Source organism: Diplotaxodon limnothrissa, linkage group LG9 (assembly GCF_057381915.1).
Source record: "Diplotaxodon limnothrissa isolate DT_005_m linkage group LG9, D_limnothrissa_male_GT1.1, whole genome shotgun sequence".
NCBI classification, from domain to species: Eukaryota; Metazoa; Chordata; class Actinopteri; order Cichliformes; family Cichlidae; genus Diplotaxodon; species Diplotaxodon limnothrissa.
The window spans coordinates 8,716,737-8,738,945 of record NC_140604.1 but is presented as its reverse complement, the minus strand read 5'-3'; the positions used below and the strand labels follow the sequence as shown (position 1 = coordinate 8,738,945).

The 22,209-nt window shown below is 42.7% G+C and overlaps 2 protein-coding genes across 2 annotated transcripts; both read left to right on the top strand.

Annotated features, from left to right (window-relative positions):
• Positions 1-709: 709 nt before the first annotated feature.
• Positions 710-1,423, top strand: LOC146625081 (uncharacterized). The gene has a single exon (XM_085362122.1). The coding sequence runs from the start codon at positions 710-712 to the stop codon at positions 1,421-1,423; it is 714 nt and encodes a 237-aa protein (XP_085218248.1).
• Positions 1,424-2,525: 1,102 nt separating this feature from the next.
• LOC146625080 (ras-related protein Rab-18) lies at positions 2,526-16,575 on the top strand. The gene is made up of 7 exons (XM_085361929.1): positions 2,526-2,697; positions 4,685-4,740; positions 12,293-12,354; positions 12,634-12,706; positions 13,551-13,669; positions 14,084-14,150; positions 14,827-16,575. Exons 1-7 carry the CDS (start codon positions 2,630-2,632, stop codon positions 14,994-14,996), a joined length of 615 nt encoding a protein of 204 aa, XP_085218055.1. The 5' UTR covers positions 2,526-2,629; the 3' UTR covers positions 14,997-16,575.
• The last annotated feature ends 5,634 nt before the right edge of the window (positions 16,576-22,209 follow it).

Genomic DNA, 22,209 nt, shown 5'->3' with positions numbered 1-22,209 from the left:
CATTTGTGGAAGGGCTGTAAATACTGTTAGGTTCATAAAGTTTGTGGACGATAATTCAGTTTTTTTTAAGTTTGCATGTGTAAGCAATCACAGCAGAGTGTAAATGAAACAGTCAAGTCAATATGTGATGGAAGCGCAGACTTTCAGCTTTTCAGCTTGCATGAACTGTTTAGGAATTACGGACATTTTTATGCACAATCACAAAATTTCAGAGTCAAAAGTAATTGGGGAGTTGATTGAGAAGTATCAATCAACTGTGTTTTCTAATTAGTTTTTATTTTATTTTATTTCTTTTTTTTTTTATTTCAATTCAGTTTAGTTTCACAAAGGTTTGATATTTCTTCTATATTTTTATTTGAGTTTAGTTTTCCAAGTTCACAGTATCGTTTCAGTTAGTTTGAATTATTTTCCAAAATTCGAATTATCCCATCAGCTGCAAGCATCTTGGGATAGGCACCAGTTTAGCTCGGGTGTGAGCATTTGACCATATGCAATATAGCCGGAGAGCAATAGGCCTGGGTTCCGGTTTGACCCATGGCTCTTTGCTTCATGTCTTCCATTTCTCTCTCCCCACTTTCCTCTCTGTCTTCACTGTCCATATTCAATAAACCCCCCCAAAAAATATCTTGTATTCTTATCCTCCTAAGACCTGAACACTTTCATTGCAAGCATTTTTAATTTATCTTTGAGCCGTGAGCTGAAGAACAGCATGTCAGGGGAGGAGACTTTGATACATGTTGACTTCTCAGAAAACTACAGCTGTAAATACAGTTCTCAAGTTCAGGCAGTCCACTTTGGGGCTTCACATCAGCAGGCCATCCTTCATACTTGTGTGTTGTATGTTGGTGGACTCTCAGTGCCTGTGTGCTTTAGCACCATCTCCCCCAGTAGACATAAAGGCCCTCCAGCAATATGGCAGCACCTAAATCCTGTACTAGATTACCTTCAAGGCCAACATCCACAAGTGTCTGTGCTGCACCTTTTAAGCGACGGAGCCTGTACGCAATACAAACAACCAAGAAACTTCTACCTTTTCACTACAGAACTGGACAGAAGAGGATTCAAGGCTGGCTCTTGGAATTTTTTCGAGGCTCGTAATGGAAAAGGAGCACCAGATGGTGTCGGGGGAGCCTTAAAAAGAGCAGCTGACATGATGGGGCATGACATCCCAGATGCAGAAGAGTTATTCAGGGCCTTTTCTGAAACAAACACAAGTGTGAAACTGTTCTTTGTGAAAAGTGAAGATGTTGAGGAAGCTATGAAGAAAATGCCAAAGCAGATACCAGCTGTTCCTGGAACCATGAGAATTCACCAGGTCATTACTGGAGCTCCAGGAGAACTGATGGTTTGTGATGTAAGCTGCATGTGCAGTTTAACTGCAAGTGCTGCAACACCAAGTGTTTCACTTTTGGCCAGAAGATAGAAACAGCTGTATCACAGGCAGGCAGTGGGGGGAATCCAGAAAAAGAAATCCAGTGGGAAAGTCCAGAGCTGATTGGTAAATGGTGTATCCTCAGATATGATGATGATTTGTAAGTATGTATGTAAATAGCAAAGTTGCTATTTGGGCTGATTAGGAACTGATGAATGTAAAAACAAAGAATTGTGTGATTTTTATTTTTTTTATTACCTTATTTTTGTTTCTGAGAAAAATGAGATCCACATATGAGGATTCACTTTAAATTTCGATAGAACAGTGGCAGTATAACGCCCTCATAAGTGGATATCAGATCCTTGTAGAGCAAAATTTAGCATTTTGGTCTATACAACCCAAAATGTGATTTCCACATATGTGGACGCCAGGTCCTAGGAGGTTAAAAAAAGGCTGATGGAGTATAGTTGACTGTTTTGACTAAAGACAAAATAAAATTGTATTTGGTATTCTACATAGGTGTAATTACCTTTTGCCATTGTCGAGCTAGTTATGGACCTGACCATAAGAGGACCAAAAATGTAGCCTTTGAAAACAACATATATTGTTTTGTACAGTTACATGTGTAAATACTGACCAAAAACCTTCCCTGTCTTTAGAATAGGATTAAAACATTAATAAGATCATGTTCAGTGATACTGGTGAACATGAGTGGAAAATTCATAGGAGCCTATATTTTTCATATATAAACCAATACTTTTTTGGTACACAGAGGGCAAGAAGTAAAATTCGGTGACATGCATAAATACCTCATGTAAACAAATGAGCCATTTTCAAAATGTCAAAATTGCCAGTCACGATCAATTCACTGTGACTGTCATTGACATAAGAATTTCAAATGGTTGACTTTGAAATTACATTAGTAACAAATGTATCGGAGTGTGAAAAATCCCCGTTTAAAGAGTCCAGTAGCAAATATACAGTACTATTAAAATGACACGAACACATGACGTCGACATGTTGCAACACTGCGTCCTTTGTCTTACATAATCTTCTCCCAAGATATCCTGTAAGATCTCCAGCGGAAGTAGTGACAAGTCATACCGGAAATGGTTGGAGTGAGACGTCTCACCAAAGGGCTGTCATATTATTATCTGTGCTGTGAGCTGTAAACAGGGACGCAAGTTAGTCAGCTTCACTTTAACAAGTCTCTTTTAGAGATTTACTGAGAGTAACACAGCATACAGTGAAGAAAGAATGGAAGACGACGTGCTTACCACGCTGAAGATACTGATAATAGGAGAAAGCGGCGTTGGGAAGTCCAGGTAAGACCAAGTGATCAACAAAGTGATGTCGTGGCTCCCTGCTAACGTTAGCCAGCGCTAGCAGGGATGTAGCAGGTGGATAAAGAGAATTTAGTTTTTAAAACGATGTAGACGGTTCAGTGCTGGTTTGTCCTGTTCTTTATTCTAACAGAGGTCAGACTGTCTTGGTACAACATGTACAAGAAATGCTTACAGTGTGCACACTGTTTAGCTAACGCATTAGTCAGATGCCAGAAGCTCTGTACGTGACATCAACTATGTGCACGTCTGACATAATTGCTAGAAACAGGCTGTTTTTGTTCACACTAATTTGATGGCTAAACGAGAAGCTGACACTCTTTTAAGTCCATTTACTTGTACTGCTAGCATCTCCGTCATTAAGAACCCAGCAGAAGGATCGATCCGAACCGGTCACGCTCAAGTAAGCGTACCCCTTCTCCAGATGGGACTTCAAAACATGTAAACGATACACTTGCTCTTGTCGTCATGTGGTAATCAGAGTCCTTATTAACAACCTGATAATATTCCACGCAGGGTAAAATGCTTTTTACCCACATCAGCATGGAAGTTTATAGCGTGTGTCCCTGCCAAAAGAGATCATGATCCAGGTTTGCAGGTCTCCATAACAGTGGTCCCGGCTGCTGGAGGAATTCTGATAGCCTTCCTGAGCCATCAACCATCACATTGTAGACTATGGTGTTGACTACAAGCGTGCCTTCCATAGCCATAGAACATTCCGAGAAAATTATGCCATTGTAAGCCTTTAAACAAGTTCTTGACCAAAAGTACACCCATCTATTGAAAATAGACCAAAGAGAGGCAATAATAAGACTTGGAACTTCAGCATCAACAAGGACAGAGTGTTAAAGTTAAAATCAGCTAGGTTTTAAACCAGAAAGCAGAGATGATAATTAATAAAAAGTTTGCAGTAATTTATGTTCTTTGCAGCTGATATTTTAACGCCCAGTACTGTGTCCGCTGTTAGCTGAAATTTTTCCAATTTCCTGGGTCAGTTCATTGATGTGCAACATGTGTCTACTTATACTAAAGAGTTCCCTTTTTTTTTTTAACAGGGCTTGTACTGCTAGTTGGCATCTTTTAATGGCTGGTCTGTATAAGCTCTGCCCAGAGGAAGGACTGGCTTTATGCCGACACCATAACACAGATCTGTGTTTGCTTATATTTCCAGAAAACAGAAGAATATCTAGACGGCTGTACTGCATGCTGTCTGCCGTGGCATCGTCCAGGCCGTGATGCATTGTTTCCAGAAAGCAATTTAGTATTATTATTAAATAGGATTTCGCTTAATACAATAAACAAAATCAGACCGTGATTAGTTTCAAATGTCCTAATTTGAATCATCCATAGCCAGCTTTGGTAATATCAAATAGGTACACTTATTTTTGAATAGTTTACAGATATTTATTTTGTTTCCCTGCAATCTGAAGGCCTTAAATCATGACAGATTTGAATGCTTGGCAGGGAATGTATGTGTTTCATGTTTCCTGACCTGTACAGAATACATTTCTAACTTGGCTGTTTCCCTGCATGAGTTCATCAGCCATATGGCCCTCAAACAATAAACACTTACTGCTTCAGCATCTCTTCTGATGGCCCGTGAGGAAAAAGTACGAGAATTATGTCTGGGTCAAGGGAGAGGAGCGAGCATATTGCCATCGTCAGCGGGGCTGTTAAGGCCTTTGCACTCGATTAGTCATGGTTAAGAAACGAACCCTGTCCTCCTGACTGCAATCTAGTGGTGATGTCATCTGGAGCTTGACATCACCTCTTGCTTGCAAGTGAAGGACAGAGTGATCAATAGAAGGAGATAGAGAAAGAGACTGTCTCCTGCCGCAGGAGTCAGGGCAACTGGAAACCTGACTTCAGCTCAAAAGCATCCTCAAGAGAGGAGAATACAATTACTAAAAAACACACGTGTGAGTCATGATGAGGTCTAATCTTCTTATTTCCATCTTCTTGTCAACAGCCTCCTACTAAGATTTACAGAAGACACATTCGACCCGGAACAATCAGCAACAATAGGTGAGTTGAACATGTGAGGTCTGTTAAAGGGTAAAATGGAAAAAATGTGGCTTTGTAGATCAGAATGTGCTGGCAAGTACAGGATCATCATCATCAGCAGCAGCAGAGATTAAATAAGACACAGACGTAGAGTAGTAAACAGTCACAAAGACAAGGATCTTGAATTTGAGTAATAATAAGCAATACATCGATTCATCTGAGGCACAAACAGCATGAGCTCATTTAAACCTGTTGTCTCATGGGTTAGTAATGATGTCCACATTACATATGAGTATGCTAACACTTTAGCATTCAACCAGTGTCAGGAGTAGAGACTAAAATAGGGGTGCTTTTGGTCTATGCTGCATAGAACAACACATGCATTTGTCCTCCACAAGATGAACATGAAAGAATAGGAGGAATTAAAAAAATTGCTTTTATCTATCAAAATACTATCAAATATGACTATGAGTTTATATCAGCACTGAATCTTTAGTGGTTAATGTTCACATGCAACACTTGTTGTGATCTCAGTCAGCAGCAGCACAGCTCCTGCAGGCAGCTGTATAACCACGGTGGAGCCAGGAAGGAAAAGGAGGAGTAGATTTTCAAAAAGTTTGATGAAGCAGCAGGTTGCTGCCAGCATAGAGCCCGACCAGTATAGGACTTTAAGATCAATATGAATATTGTTGTGACTTGAGACATTTCTTGAATTTCTTCAGGCATACAAAAGAGTTTTGTTTTGTTTGTCTGTTAATTATTTATGTGTCCTTATTCGAACAGTATGATAGTGCAGGTTAAAAAAGAACTTGTTTTAATGTCACAGCAGGTTGTGGATTATTCATTTATGCTGTGCTTAAAGTGTTGTCTATACCTAATACCTCTGTCGTCAGTCAGTTAGTGTGAGGGTCTGTGCAGACATCCACATGTCTGCCAGTTTTTTTTTGTTTGATTTTTTTGACCACATGGACTTGTCCTCAGAGAATTTACATTACAGCGCATCAACTACACATGCAACCAGGGAGCAGACGTCAAGAAGTGTAACAGGAATGACTACTCAGCCAGTCGTACTCCAGCTGTCCGTGTCTGTAATTCAGGCTGGTAGTTGTTTGTAGTTTCTAAAGACTTGTTGTTTGAGACTTGGAGTTTGCATGTTCTCCTTGTGTCTGTGTGGGTTCTCTTCAGGTACTCTGGCTTCCTCCCAAATTCCACAGACATGCAGTTGGTGGGATTAGGTTAGTTGGTAACTAAATTGCCCATAGGTGTGAAGGTGAGCGGGAACGGTCTCTCTGTGTTAGACCTGTAATAGACTGGCAATATAGAATAGAATTAGAATAGAATTCAACTTTATTGTCATTGCACATGCACAGGTACAGGGCAACGAAATGCAGTTTGCATCCATCCAGAAGTGCTTTAGCTGTGATATAGATATATTACAATATATATTAGCAATAATATAGATATGTAAGTATATTACAGAAATGGGTCTATTATGGTATGTTATAATGTACACGGTATGAAGTATGTTATGAATATTCTATAACTATAAGTATGTACAGGCTGTAGTGAGTACAGGCTATGAACAGGATATAAATATGAAAAACTATACAGAAATCGGAGATATACAGCTATACAGAAATGTGAACTATGCAAGTTATAAACAGTTGTAGGATTAAAAATTATCGTATGTACAGAATGATTATTTACACAGAATAATATAGGGCGAGAGACAGGATACACCCTGGACAGATTGCCAGGGTGTATCCTGTCTCTCGCCCTATGACAGCTTGGATAGGCTTCAACCCTCTTGCAACCCTAAAATTGGATAAACGGAAGAGAAGTGATGGATGTCAGTCGGGCTCTAGAACAACGTTTTCTACATTAAAATAAATGAATTTGTCATAAACAGTTGCAATATGGCCATTTAAGCTGATTAAACACACAAAAGCAGCGTGATACCAGATAGAACTGTCTGATATTTGATGTTTGTGCACTCAGACTCTTAGACCAGCGAAACATGAGAGGGCAGAAGAGACAGTTATGCTGTATATCTGTAGTAATGATTTTTAATTAGAAACGTTGAAATGGATGATTTGGAAACTCTACAGAATGACTTGCTGCACTATTTTCTAGTACATACTGAATCATTCAACTGGTGCCTGGTTTTAGGCTTTACATGAGGATATTTTCTCCATAAACGGATACAGTTGGTGTCCAAAAGACCAAATATGCTGAGGGAGGACCACCAGACCAGATGCCCGCTGTCCCAATGCGAAAGCCAGTCGTGGTCATACATGACGTGAACTTCTGCCGTTGTGTGTACAGCATTAAACTCTAGCTCACCACAACACATAAGTTGAAGTACACCCTCAGTTGACACATGCATTTGATCTTTTCATAGATCGTGGTATTCAATTTTGATTAGGAATATCAGAAAGGTCTTAAATTAGCTGTAGTAACAATGAGGTTACGGTTTTTTTTTTTTTTTCAATCCTGTTGCTCAGCACTATTTGCAAACACCACCACTTATCAGGACCTCAGTAATGTAAGGATGTTAGTGATGCCTGCCAGAATATTTGTGCTGTGACACACCCACGCAAAGTTGGAGTTTTTAACAACTTTAAACAACTGCAGTAGACTAAAGTGACAACCATGCTCAGCTAAATGTACTGTCCTTCACTCTGTTTCCCAGCCTGTAGTGTGCAGGCCTGGCTGAGGCTGCTGACAGATACTGTACATGGTCTGGAGCAACGCAGCCACAAGTTGACGGACTTTTTATGTTATCTGTTCCAGGCTCAGTCAGCATACTGGCTGCATGTGTTTGCTAAACCCCCAGTACCTACTGCAGATAACTGTAAAAGAGACGTTAAAGTTTAGCTTTTTTCTTCTTTTTCCTTTTTAAGTCAAGCTAGGGTCGCTAGGCAGAAATGTGGACGTTTAGGAGATTCTGCAGCACTTGGTGAGCTAAAACTAAAGTCACCACAATCCCACACACTGAGACAGCCACAAAGCTTTCAGATTAATTTTAAAGTTAATGCTGTGTGGAGAAAAAAAACAATCTGTGGCAGACCAAACTATCCATCTTATCTGGTAAAGGTTTTTAGAAGTAGTGGCAACCCCAAACTGTGTATCTGCAAATAATATCAGCCTTTTTTTGTTAATTGAATAAATCAGTTGACGGATCGAGGACACACCGACTATACTTTCATAAGCTATTAAAGCTGCAGCTACCTTAATTATTTTATTTTGACAAAAGCATCCCTGAGCTCCAGATTTAAAATATTTTGGAGAGAATTTGGATGAAGAATTCTACTTTCTTTTCTTTTTTTTCTTTTTAGTTTTTCAAACCAAACTAATGTGGTTTTGTGAATCGCTTGTAGCTCACAATGCTGTCTTTGTTAAAACGGCCGAAAAGCACAGATCCCAAGAGGGGTTGGAACGGAGAAAATACTTTGTTTTGTCAAGGTCAAGGCACGGGCCGCTACTGTTTTACTTGGCCAGCTGGGATTCTCTGCCAAACAGATGTCTTTATTGGAGTCAGTTCTGTGCTTTGACTTGAGATTCAGTTTTTTTTAATCTGGTATCATTCAGTCTCAGTTAAAGTATTTTCTTCATCTCACCACCCCGAGGCTGGATTTCTCCCATTGCCAAAGGCTGTCTCGACACATCATCACACTAGCACACAGAGTGTTAAATGATCTTTTGCAACGATGATCAGCAGGCACATTAGCAGCTTTGCATTTATGATACTCTTACTGGTGGCTTAAAGCACCTTGTTTCTTCTCGGTGCCATCGTTGCCAAAGGTTACAGACAAAAGAGAATACAGGCTAACAATGATGTGTCATTCCCCACCACCACTCTCTCTGTGTGATTATTACGGCTGTTTACATTCCCCCACAAGCCGACACTGACCGTGCACTCAGGGAACTGTACAGCGCGATCAGCAGCGAGGAAACCGCACACCCAGAGGCAGCGTTTATCACAGCCGGAGACTTTAATAAGGGAAACCTGAAGAAAGTCTCACCAAAACTCCATCAACACATCCTTTTCAACACACGTGGAAACCGGCAACTCGACCACTGTTACACCTCTTTCCGGGATGCGTACAAAGCCCTCCCCCGCGCCCCATTCGGCCAATCAGATCACTGCTCCATCCTGCTCCTGCCCGCCTACAGGCAGAAGCTGAAACAGGAAGCTCCAACCCGGAGGGCGGTGCACTGTTGGACGGACCAATCGGAGTCTGCGCTGCGGGACTGTTTTGATCACGCGGACTGGGAAATGTTTCACGTGGCCGCCAGAGACATGGATGAATACACAGACTCAGTCTGTGGATTTATCAGGAAATGCGTGGAAGATGTCGTCCCATCCAGAACAGTCAAATCCTTCCCAAATCAAAAACCCTGGATTAACGGAGATGTTCGCGCGGCACTGGCGGCACGGAACACCGCCTTTGCCTCCGCGAACACATCGGACTACAAACACGCACATTACCAACTCCGGAAGACGATCAAAGCAGCCAAACGAGTACAGGGACAGGGTGGAACAACAGTTTGACAACCCTCGGAGTATGTGGCAGGGACTAAACACGATCACAGACTTTAGAGGGAAAACCAGCACACCGCAGACCACGGCCTCTCTGTGTGAGGATCTAAACGTATTCTACGCTAGATTCGACACAGCGAACACCATGAGACCGGACAGTGTGCGCACCGCGGATGACGTCAGTGCGCACACTGTGTCTGAGGAGGATGTGCGGAAGTGCTTCAGGAAGGTGAACGCACGCAAAGCTACTGGTCCGGACGGGATTCCCGGCCGCGTCCTCAGGTCATGCGCGGCTCAGCTGGCTGGAGTGTTCACGCACATCTTCAACCTTTCCCTCTCTCTGTCTGTAGTCCCAGCCTGCTTCAAAATGGCCACCATCGTCCCTGTACCCAAATCCTCCACCATCTCCTCATTGAACGACTGGCGACCTGTAGCCCTGACCCCCATCGTAAGCAAATGCTTCGAGAAGCTGGTCAGGGACTTCATCTGCTCTGCACTACCCGACTCACTGGACCCTCTACAGTTTGCATACCGCCACAACAGGTCCACTGATGATGCCATAGCCCTGACACTACACACTGCCCTGTCACACCTGGAGAAGAGAGACACGTATGTGAGGATGCTGTTTGTAGATTACAGCTCAGCATTCAATACCATCGTTCCCTCGAAGCTGGACAGGAAACTGCAGGATCTAGGACTGAGCAGCTCCCTCTGCAGCTGGATCCTTAGCTTCCTGTCTGACAGACGCCAGGTGGTCAGACTGGGCAGCATCACCTCATCCCCCATCACACTGAACACTGGTGCTCCACAGGGGTGTGTACTGAGCCCTCTCCTGTACTCACTCTACACCTACGACTGCACAGCCACTAACAGCTCCAACATCATTGTGAAGTTTGCGGACGACACTACAGTGGTGGGTCTTATCACCAACGGTGATGAGACGGCTTACAGGGAGGAGGTCAGCGCCCTGACCCACTGGTGTCAACACAACCATCTCACCCTCAACGTCGCAAAGACAAAGGAGTTGATAGTGGACTTCCGGAGGTGCAGAGAAGTACACACCCCCATCACCATCAACGGCGCTGCTGTGGAGAGAGTGAGCAGCTTCCGGTTCCTTGGCGTACACCTGGCTGAGGATCTTACGTGGTCAGTACACACAAACAAAACAGTGAAGAAGGCGCAGCAGCGCCTCTTCTTTCTCAGGAGACTGAAAAGATTCGGCATGAGCCCCCGCATCCTCAGGACCTTCTATCGCTGTGCCATTGAGAGCATCCTCACTGGATGCATCACCACCTGGTATGGCAACAGCACCGCCTACAACTGCAAAGCTCTCCAGCGAGTAGTGCGGTGCTCTGAACGGATAATTGGAGGTGAGCTTCCCTCCCTCCAAGACATCTACAGGAAGCGGTGCCTGAGGAAAGCGGGGAGGATCATCAAGGACTCCAGTCACCCCAGCCATAAACTGTTCAGACTGCTTCCATCAGGAAGGAGGTTCTGCAGCATCCGGTCCCCAACCAGCAGACTGAGAGACAGCTTTTTCCATCAGGCCATCAGACTGCTGAACACGTCATAGACACCTCAGCTTCACTACTGGAACTTCAACATTATGCACTCCACACTGTATATAAATGCCACTTGTTTTGCACATATTCAACTCTGTATATTTTATATATTTTATTATTATTATTATTATTATTATTATTTTATTTTATTTTTTTACTATTTAATTTGTAAAAATGTGTATACACACACACACACACACACACACACACGTAGGAAAATATTTAGTATACACATCCAGAAATGCATACACTATTATATATTGTACATATATTTATTAGTTTCAGGTTGGCCATTCTTGTATTTTGCTCGTTTGTGTTGTTGTGTTTGCACATCTCTGTTGCTTGTGGGGCTCGCACACAAGAATTTCACTCGCATGTGCTGTGCCAGTGTGCCTGCACATGTGATGTGACAATAAAAAGTGATTTGATTTGATTTGATTTGTGTCGAACTAGTGGGTTGTGCTGCTCTGCCTTTGGTGTATTTATATCGTACAGAGAAGGGCCTGCAGAGAGCAGCCCAGCCTTGACCTGTAGCACTAGTAGCATCTTGTTGTGTTGTGATATTGCAAACAGATGCATTACTGTGCGTTCCCTGGGCAAGGCCCGTCTGTATATGTAGTGAATTAGAGCAGAAGAGACTGGTCCAGGTTCAGGGAAATGTTTAGTGTAAACTCGTCTCCACATGCGCCTGGCAGCAGTATCTGAGCAACCCTGCTGGACGAGAGGAAGAGCTAGTTGTTGTGATGGGCTTTGTGAACAGACTGTGTATTTGTGTGTGAGTGCGGTGCCATATATCAGCCTGTCTTCATGTCCCCTTTCTCCTGCTCGATCTCTCTTCTGTTTTGGCTCTCAGCTGAACTCCCCTCCTCAGTCCCAGATGTAAAAACAAGCCCATCACAAGTGTACATTGCCCTGGTAAATCTGTCAGTGGATGCTAAAACACGGCCTATATGTCATCCAGACGCTGCACGCTCCGCTCGCCGAGACACTGCAAAGAGGCAATAGAGGAGATTTACTTGTTGGGGGGGGGCAACATTGTTATTTTCACGTCTGCTCCTCTGGGACCTGGCAGGGATTTTTAAGACTGAGTCATTGCTCACTGAGCCATTTTACAGGTGCCGGCCTTTCATTTTTTTTCGTCGGTTTTCGTTCAGGACGTTAAACCGCACTGTCCTTTCGTCGTGTATGTGAATGCACGGTCACACTGTAATTTAAGTGCAGGACACGGGACGGGCGTAATGCCAGTCTGAATAACCAGAGGTTAACACAAGTTCATAGACATTGTGTTTTGACAATTCATCTTCAATAATTATGGTCTGTCACCATGATATGATATTGTTGGCAGTAATTGAACAAACCTGTAGGAGTCATCATATTGGGCCTGAAGCAGGATGAGGTAATCATGTGGGTTTCGGTGATTAACTGCCCCTTTCTTTTTTTTCTGTTTTCTTTTTTTTTCATTGTCTAGGCGTTGACTTCAAAGTGAAGACCATTTCTGTGGATGGCAACAAGGCAAAGCTGGCAATATGGGTATGTTACAGACTCTATCATTATTCCAGTGCTTTAGTATCACTCGGTTAAACAAACATGCAGCTCTTGTTTGTCAGAGCAGAAAAATTAACTATGAAACAGCTCCAGCTCAGGTCTAGACCGGCTCTTCTCTCAAGTAACCAGAAGATGGCGCTTATGTAACACTATTTCCACCCCTTGATACCAAGGAGTGTGTCTGTGTTGTTCGTGTTTGTCTGCCCTGGTTTGTAGCCACTGGTTTTTTCCTTGCAAGTGTGAGCAGTAGTGTGCGTTTTGCAGGACACCGCGGGACAGGAGCGCTTCCGAACCCTGACGCCCAGTTACTACCGCGGTGCCCAGGGAGTCATCCTGGGTAAGCAAAGCTATTAGCACCGTCATTGCTCAAACACCTGTACGTGCGTGTGTGTGTGTGTGTGTGTGTGTGTGTGTGTGTGTGCAAGCGCACATGTGTGCGGCCTTTGACTTTACAGTCATGCCCCTGTTGTAAAGTGAGTGATGGCTTTTCATCCTGTGACTCACACACATACGCCTGCCTCTTTCTGGAAGTTAGTTTATACTCTTAAATCAGAGTCTTCATAAGGTCATGCATGTGCAGCATGTATACACACACACACACACTACGGAAAGTTAAACCTCTAAAGCAGACTTCCTCTACAGTTCATGGTTTTTGACCACACTAATGATGTAAAGTAACAGAAGGCGCCTCGTTGTATCAGTGGGATTTTGACACCCCCCCCCCCCCCCCCCCCCCCCCGCGTTTTTCTTTTGTTTTTGTTTTTTCAAATAAACCAGCCATGTGTTTAAGTTGATGTTCGTTTATTTTATTGCGGTATTTATTTTAACTTTTTTGTTAGATGATAATGAGGATTATTATTAGTATTAATATTATTATTACCGAAGTGGAAATTACAGTGTTATTGTCAGTAAAGTTTCATTTGCTCTGTGATTTTCAATGATAAACCAGTCAAAAAGGTTCAGCAGTCAAGGACTTCTTACACCTGTCAGATTAATTTTAGTGTGTCAGATGGTCCTATTGCCTTACACACCATAACTACTTTTGCATAATTATTGCAGTTCTCTCAATCGTGCATCCAGAAAATCCACTCACTCATTCTGCACTTAAAATATTTTTTTCTCATCCTGTGAATGAATATTTTCCTGCATTCTGAGCATGCCCTGTTCATTCTGTGTCACAGTGTACGACGTCACGAGACGGGAAACCTTTACAAAGCTCGACAACTGGCTGAGTGAGCTGGAGACATACTGTACAAGGAATGACCTTGTTAAAATGCTTGTAGGGAACAAAATTGATAAGGTCAGTGTGTTTGTCTATAAAATTGTGATGTTAAGGGTGCGCGTGACATTTTTAATATTTAGCTTCAGTGCAGTCTTCCCTTGGTTTATGCTCTTTAGATATATATGTGATACACACACAGAACAGGGAGATGGATTGCCCCAAAAATAAGTGTGTTTTACAAAGTGAGCCCTCGACCAGCTGATGGATTGCTAAGCTAAACGATAGTAGCACTTTCATATTTTCTGGCAGCTGGTCCTTTGCCAGGATACCAGAATCAGTAAGTGGAGTTAAAAACGTGTACTGTTATGAATTCATTGCGTTCTGATCTTTGTCTGTGAAAACCACTTTCTCTCTCTGGCCCGTGACGACCACAGTAGCTGACAGCCCAACCCGACAGACCTCAAATAATCCATTACCTTTCCTTTGTTTTAGGAAAACCACGAGTTAGACAGGGCCGAAGGGCTGAAGTTTGCAAGAAAACATTCCATGCTTTTTATAGGTAAGTCAGGAGGATTCCCCGCTCTACAAAGAGCTGCCGGGCACATGAGTTACACCAGACTGTTTCACAGGGGAGGCAGAGTTTGAAATAACTATCATACTCACCGAGGAATGCTTGCATACTTCTATTTATAAAGCAGGCTTCATATATCATCTTTAGTGCACTCTCTTTTTTCCCCCTCTGCTGTTATTTTTCAGGTTTGTCAGTAAAAAGGGGGAACTTAAAAGTTAACACCTAGTTTTTATCTTGAGCACTTAAAGTGTTATTTGGTAATATGTAAAGATTTCTTGACATGTTTTCCAAGCAATTCTCAAAGATATTTCTCGTGATTTGTCATAGTAGGATTTATTTCTTTATGCTATGGTTATTACAATTGAAATGTTCCTGGATGTTATCATGCTACGCAGCAGGTGCTGACTAGAGCCAATAATAACCTGCTATGGTCCAGTATTAGCATCGTGGAGCTGACAGTTACTGTTGAGATGTTTTCCACCACTCTGCACTCCTGCTGGGGGGGCCAGCAGATGATGACATCAAGACGCAGACATTAACAGTTGTTGTTTCTGCGTTTTGTCTTCTTTTTCTCCACCTTTTCCAATCTCTGCCTCCTCCCCATTCCCGTCCCTGTCACTTCTCCCCTCCTCTCTCCTTCCCTCTGCACTCTCTGTCCTCCCAGAGGCGAGTGCAAAGACGAGGGACGGCGTTCAGTGTGCGTTTGAGGAGCTGGTGGAGAAGATAATCCAGACTCCTGGCTTATGGCAGAGCGAGAACCACGGCCGAGCAGTCCAGCTCACCGACGAAGACGCAGGAGGTGGAACCTGCGGCGGCTACTGCTCCCTTGTCTAGACTACCTATACACACACATTTAAAGATTTACACGGGACAAATACCCTCGAATACAAGCATATCCACACACACACAAGCATACACACTTTAAAAGAACAGCTTCCCTTCCTGCTGTGTGCTGTCCTGAGCTCCGTCCTCACACATCAAGGCATTAGAGATCCAACTTTCTCCTCTCTTCTTAGGTGAAAGTGTTTATTTCTCTCTCGCAGACAGACACAAACACACACACACACACACAGACCTTTTGCACACTTTCTAGTGACAACGCGGCGCTAAAATGCAAATACAGCTCAGCTTTCCTGTTAATGGAATTTGAGTGTTTCTCTCTTTCTGTTTTGTTTTGAGTCGCAGTTTTGTGCAGTCGCAGTGCCACGGTCAACACATTAACCGTTCTCGCTTGATACTCGTGTGATTTAGTTATAGGGATGCAGTAAAGCGAGTCCAGAATCGTGAGCCAAAGCTTGTCAGACATATGGCTAAATCTCTGAAGTATGATAATGAGAGTTGAAACTCTTGTATTTGACCTAGGTTTCTTTTCGTATCAAGCATGCTTTTTGTCCTTGGCGTACCTCGCCTTAGCAAGCACAGCTGCATCAAAGCAGGGCCGACTTTTCTCCAGTGTTAGTGTCACTTTTCTTCTGCCCTGCACTTTGTCCTGTTCCCCGTGCACAGGCTCTAAGATTATAATGCTGCTTATGGAGGAGCTTATCAAGCCGAGCCGTCTTGTATTTTATCTCGGCACTCTCGGTCAAAGGCTTGGATCAAATGACTCTGTTGTGCACATGACTGCCTCATTTCTTTCCAAGTGTTTGGAATGGTGTTTTATGACTTTTATTGACTTGGACTTCAAACTAGTGCTGTGTTTTTTGAAAAGAGCATAAATCGAAGAGACTGGCACCAACATGCTTTCCACTGGGTGCTGAAGAAGAGGGGACCTCTTAAAATTGCACGCCTTTTAAAAAAAATTTTTTTTTTTAATGTGTGTAACAAGTTGCTTTAATGGAGTGCGACCTACTGGCACTCATTCACTCAGACAGATAATATCAGTAATATCACCACCACTGCTAGTCTTTCATATAGATCCCTTTGACTGGACAGAGACAAAGGAAAAGTGTTCAATATTAAAGAGGGCAGTGAGTCATACGGGTGTCTCCACTGAATTTGGAAAAATCAAAGAAAAAGCTGTGCGCTCCACATTGCTAATGGATTTCGCAGTTCTCCCATCTCTGTGTTAGCATCTGAGAAACACTCATAAATGTACTGTACCCCTGACCTCTGACCATGTTTGCAGTATTCAAGCGCTGGCATATGTTCCAGGAAATGTACTTCTGGGGGTTTGATCTCCTAACAGGGATAGTGAAAGTGACATGAATTTGAGCATGTCTCATCACACATTGATTTTTATTATTTTTTTTAATTGCATGGGAAATCTGTGTGCCATTTTTTTCCCCAGTTTGTCTGCTGGTGAATGACGTTTAGAGGCTTACTTATATTTAGCTGAAAATAAATGCTAATTTACCATTTAAATTTAATGGTTACAATAAAAAGGAAGTAGGCTTTTACTTATTAAACTGGTATAGCTGTCTCTTTTGTGTTGAAATATGTCAAAACATTTATAAACGTTGTATTTTAAGACTTTGTCGGGGAACCTTTGTGTAAAGCTGAATGTATCCATATTTCACTACAAATTGCCCTATGTATTAAACTAAATAAAGTTCTTTTTTTAAGTGAATATAAATGGATGTGTTGCTGCTGATGTGTTACTTGACGTGCCCCTGTCATCATTGCCATGTTAGAAATGTGGCTGCTAGGTGATGGGTTTTCACCCGGCACCCGTCACATTCCTGTGTCTTCAGAATAAAGACTTGGTGTTTAAACAGTGTCCGAGGAGCCCTCAGACCCCAGACGTGAGATCTGTCTAAATCATCTTTTTGGCGAACTCCTCAGGAAGCACCGCCGCAGCCATAATTCACTCTATCAGTGCTTTAACTGGGATGTGAATAATTCCTGAGCCATTATAAAAGGGTCAGGGTTGGCAGCTAAACCAAGAACTCTTCCCTTGTAGCATATCCCTCATTTCTTGCCACACTCTGGGCAGCTGTATGTCCCAGTCAAACAAAAGAGACGCGGAGCCCAAAGTCTTCCTGTGGTCCAACCATGTGCTGAGCTGCAGCACCACTGTTTCCTCATGCCTACACTGAAAAAACAGTCTTCGAGGAGCTGAGAGATTATATATTTTGGAGAATACGTTTGTTTGGTTTACCTTTTAGTGACATATTGTGCAAAGTTGTGCAGTGGATGGTAATTTTCGAACCCCCACCCCAACCTCAAATGCTGTATGCATCAGAACCTGAACCTTTTATTTAAAGAAGGAAATGGAACTTTTTGCGATTTAGAATCTGTTTTTTGTGAAACTGTCCTTGGCAAAGACAGATGGACAACTTAGATATTAGATCTACTGTGAAGACAAGGTTAGAACGCGCAAACTCCACACATAACCAGAGGCACTAGAAGACGAGGTTCTACTGAAGCACCAATGGCCTTTACATAAATGGACACTGCACTCCAACAGTTACTGAATAGTTGCATGCCCATGCAAAAAAGTAGACTAACTATAAAACTATGGTATATCTGAATTTCACCGTAGTGTTTGACTAAAAAGACACGACTCATGTCAATTAAGGTTAAAAAAAAAGAAAAAAGGTCACCTTTTTCCAAAGTGAGTTGGAAAGTGTTTGAATGTTAAAAAAGTGATGATTAAAAATTAAATTGTCTTTTTGGCAAAAAGGTTAATGTGTTGACAATGGCTCAACTTACATTCAGAATACAGGGATATCAGGGCAGTGTAGCAGCTTGGATTTGGGGTGGAACTCTATCAAGTCAAATCAAGTATTTTTATGACTTTAAGTGTCAGGCTAAATTCAGAGATTCATCACAATCAAACCTGCGACTGAGTAAAATGGGTCTAGCGATACCCAGGATGCTAACCTCTGAGAAGCCTTTAGTTGTAACAGTTCCACCTCTGGGGTAGATGTTCCAAATTTATCCACCTAAAGCCAAAAAAGTCAAACTTTGTGCTGGCATTGCAGGAACATGACTGGATTACCACATCAATAACTTGATCACCCTCAGTGTCTGTGGTTTCAATGCAATTCATGCAGCAGAAGATTCAACAGTATGGCTTGAAGGGGTGGATGAAAGACGGTGGTTTCCCTGGGGAAAAGAGTTTTTGGTAAACCTTGGTCAAACAGAAAAGCACTGAAAGGAGGATTAAACACTCTTTGGCACCCAACATGTCACATGAAAACACCCAGAACACCTCATGTCCTGACACACCTCGCTGTCTGAGAAAGCCTGAAAGCTGCTCTGGGGGGCACTGCTTGATAGACTGCTCTCTGTCCTGCTGCCTGTGTTTGAGCATGCAGCCAGGCACAAAGCTAACAGAGCAGATCTGGCTCTCATTAGCACAACCTGGTCTTCCTGCTCCTCCTCTGCCTGCCAGAGCAGCAGGCCTTATGGGTTAGCGTTCAGATGAGCTCCTCAGGAGAGCAGTCATTCTGTCGTGTGTAAAAACCTTATGAGACATTGGGCATCGTTTCATAAGGTGTCGGGTTCCCAGACGGCACTCACGTCGTCATGCTTATTGCCATTTTGCTATCAGGTGATTGTTTTGCCATGTTAACTTATATAAGTGAGGAAGAGAGTGAGAAGGTGATTGGAAAAAGATCATCCTCTAGTACAACCACCTGCACTGACTATTGTAGTGAGGAGCTGTGATATGGTAGGGGATAGGGCTGAAAGGTGCAGCAGGCCTTTGCTGAGTTTAACAGAACTTCTGGACAAGAGCTCAATGTCCTCTGCACTTAGGGGTTTAACCTCACTTGTTGATTGTAAAAGGAGCCCGTAGGTCTGCAGATTGTTTCACTATTTTCTTTCTGAGGTAAGTTAGAGGAAAATGCCCCTTTGCTCCTTTTCCTTCCTCTAAAGTCGGGCAAAGTCGAGCTCAGGCCTCCCTTAGGTAAGCCACTGAGTCCCAGAAAACTGGGAGGTAATGACCTGCATGACCAGAACTGATGGCTCTGGCACTGCAGGTGGAAACACTTTGATTAAAAGGAACCTAGTGTTTACATTGTTGCACTCGTTCACATTTAGACCCTTTGACATTTTTGTCAGGCAGCCGTAGAATCCAATTTCAGGCCTGATCTCTTGAACTTGAACTGTGCAACCTCCTGTGTCCTTTGCCTCACAAAGAACACCCACCACCTCAACCACCTACATTCTACAAAATCTTGAACCTCGTATGGGCTTGTTGGAATTAAGCAAAGTACTTGAATGGTAAACTCCAATACGGTTCACAACTAAGGCCACAGTTTCCATGTAATTAAATAAAATTCCGCCATTACAACAAAACCTTAAATAAAGGTGTAAAAAGGCAAGCATAAGTTACTCCATAATACAGCCCATGCCCTGAAATGGAAGGCATACTTACAATGTAAGATGAAATATGGTTTTGCCATGAAATGACCAGGTTATTATAAACTTCAAATTATTCACAGGATAATTTGTGTCACCTTTTCTGTAAAAGATGTGGAAATAGTTAAGGTTAAGCCCCTCCCCAATATGACCTCCTCTCCAAAATGTACAGCATAGTGAACACTACTTACCTGCTTTTAAGTATTTGTTTGTAAATATAACTATATCATAATTTCAAGTAAAATATTATCACAAAACAAATAAAGTAAATTCTATTTAATTATAGGGAGATTGCGACATTAGTCCCTGGGTGTATTATAGTGTTACCAGAATTTCTATAGATTTTGTCGACACATATGCTCCTCCACATCCTCAGGAGCAGCATGTTTGTTGCATATGTGTATAATAACATCAGGCTCCACATAACCTAATAAGAACAGGCCCAGGGTGAACAGGTGACCTCGGTCTTTGTTCAGCGTGAACCTCTGGCCTCGGATGCATGTAAGTCAGTTCAGCGCATAATAGATCTGTAACTGAGTTTCCTCATATTTGATACCCTGTCAATCTAATTTGAACCTAAATGATTGTATTGTAACTCACTCCTGTTATTTTCAAAAACACAGCACCATGTGTACTAGTCCTAAAGAAAGCAGGAGATGGGTGCTCTTCAACCTCGAAAAGAAAAGTCCTCTTGCTGTTGGGGTTGCTTTCATCCCGGCCTCAGGTTACTGTGGCAATAAGCGGGAGGGCTGAGGACAGGCTGGCAGGATGAGTAACTTCATTCATCGTCTCCCCACCCATAATTCCCCATGTTCACGTCACTTCCATCCCGTGTGGCATATCTCCTGCCACTCACTGCCTCTGCGTCTCGCATTCCGCAGCCGTGTCATCATCATCCGCCGTGTCAGATCGCCCCACCAGATGCTACCGCTGCAACATGGAAGCAAACAGCCATGTACTCAGGCCATCGGCTTCTATAATAAACTAATCACACTGTATCAACATGGACTGGGTGTAAGCTTTCCACATGCCTCAAACATTTTCATGGACAGGACGCATGTTTGACTGCAGCACTGCAGAAAAAAAATTAATAAACTCCCTTCTGGGTGAGATGATTGGCATGTATAGAAACAAATTCATTATTTTGTATAAATAATCTGGGCCCCTGTGTAGTAATTTCACTGCTTATTTTTCTTTTCCAAGCTGATCTTAATTTTGGGGCCAGACCAGAGAATTTTGTTGTAAACCACCAAGACTAAAAGACCCCAATTTCATTCTCTTTGAAGAGGCAAGGAGGTCTGTAAGGTCCTGGAAGATCCACAGTTATTCGACAGAAGCCGTTTTTCCGCCAGGCCAGAGCTTAGCTTGAAAGAAGGGAGAGATTTCTGAGGTTGAAACTTCCAGACACTGTCGAGATTTCCCAGCGTCTTGTAGCTTACGTCCCTAACCTTATATAGAAGTCCAGATCACTTTGTTTTTTTTCTGACCATTTGCTGTCCTTTACGCCTTGGATGAAACCTGAGCCTAAGTTTATTACTACACGCCACAGGAAACCTGGGCTCCTTAACTGTATAGTGGACAATTGAATTTGAAGACACAAAGCCAACCTACATCTCCCACCCTCCTACCAGCACCCTTTAGTCAAATAAAGCTCTCTCCAGGGAAATCGCAGCCAGGTCATGCAAACACAAAATACTTTCATTTCATTCTGGTTGTGTGTCTTCCGCGATCCACTTTGTTGCAGGAGTTCCTTTCAATCAGATTATATGGAATAACAGAGACATGACAGTTGTTTTGTAACCACATAGCTTACAAGAGTCATTTAGCGGGTTCAAGTACAGGTATGTCTGTCCGTTCAATGGCCTGACAGAATTCGTGGTTTGATCTTATGTTACCTAAGGCTATAGCGATCATAATTAAGCAGGTCTTTGGGTGGAGATCTGCCAGTTCACTCCTCCTGGGGAGTACACCACATTTTAGCAGCTTTGTTATACTGAGGAGAAAAAAACCTGCAAAAAACAAAACATTAAGAAACTACCAGTTATGAAAAAATTTACATTTTAATTGAAATATTTTGAAGTTACATTTGATAAGCGTTAGCAATCTCCACAAATTTGATTCACAATAAATGTTTTTTGACTAGCACATTTAATTCTTTTTAATTCAATTTTATTTTATTTATGGGTGGGGTGGCTGTAGCTCAGGTGGCAGAGCAGGTCAGCCACGAATCAGAAGGTCGGTGGTTCGATCCCAGGCTGCCTCCTGGCTGCATGCCAAATATCCTTGGGCAAGATACTAGCCCCATGTTTGCCTACTGGTGGTGGTCAGAGGGCCTGTTGGCGCCTATGTCCGGCAGCCTCGCCTCTGTCAGTGCGCCCCAGGGCAGCTGTGGCTACAATGTAGCTTGCCATCGCCAATGTGTGAATGACTGAATGTAGTGTAAAGCACTTTGGGGTCCTATGGACTAGAAAAGCGCTATACAAATGCAGGCCATTTACCATTTTTATATAGTGCCAAATCATAACAACAGTCACCTCAAAGCGCTTTATATTGTAAGGTAGATATTACAATAATACATACAGAGAAAACAATCATATAAACCCCTATGAGCAAGCGCTTTGGAGACAGTGGGAAAAAAACCCTCCCCTTTAACAGGAAGACAACTCCAGCAGAACCAGGGCGGCAGATGGCTGCCTCTCCCTGGCAGATTTCTCACAGTCACAGTTGCATATCAGACAGA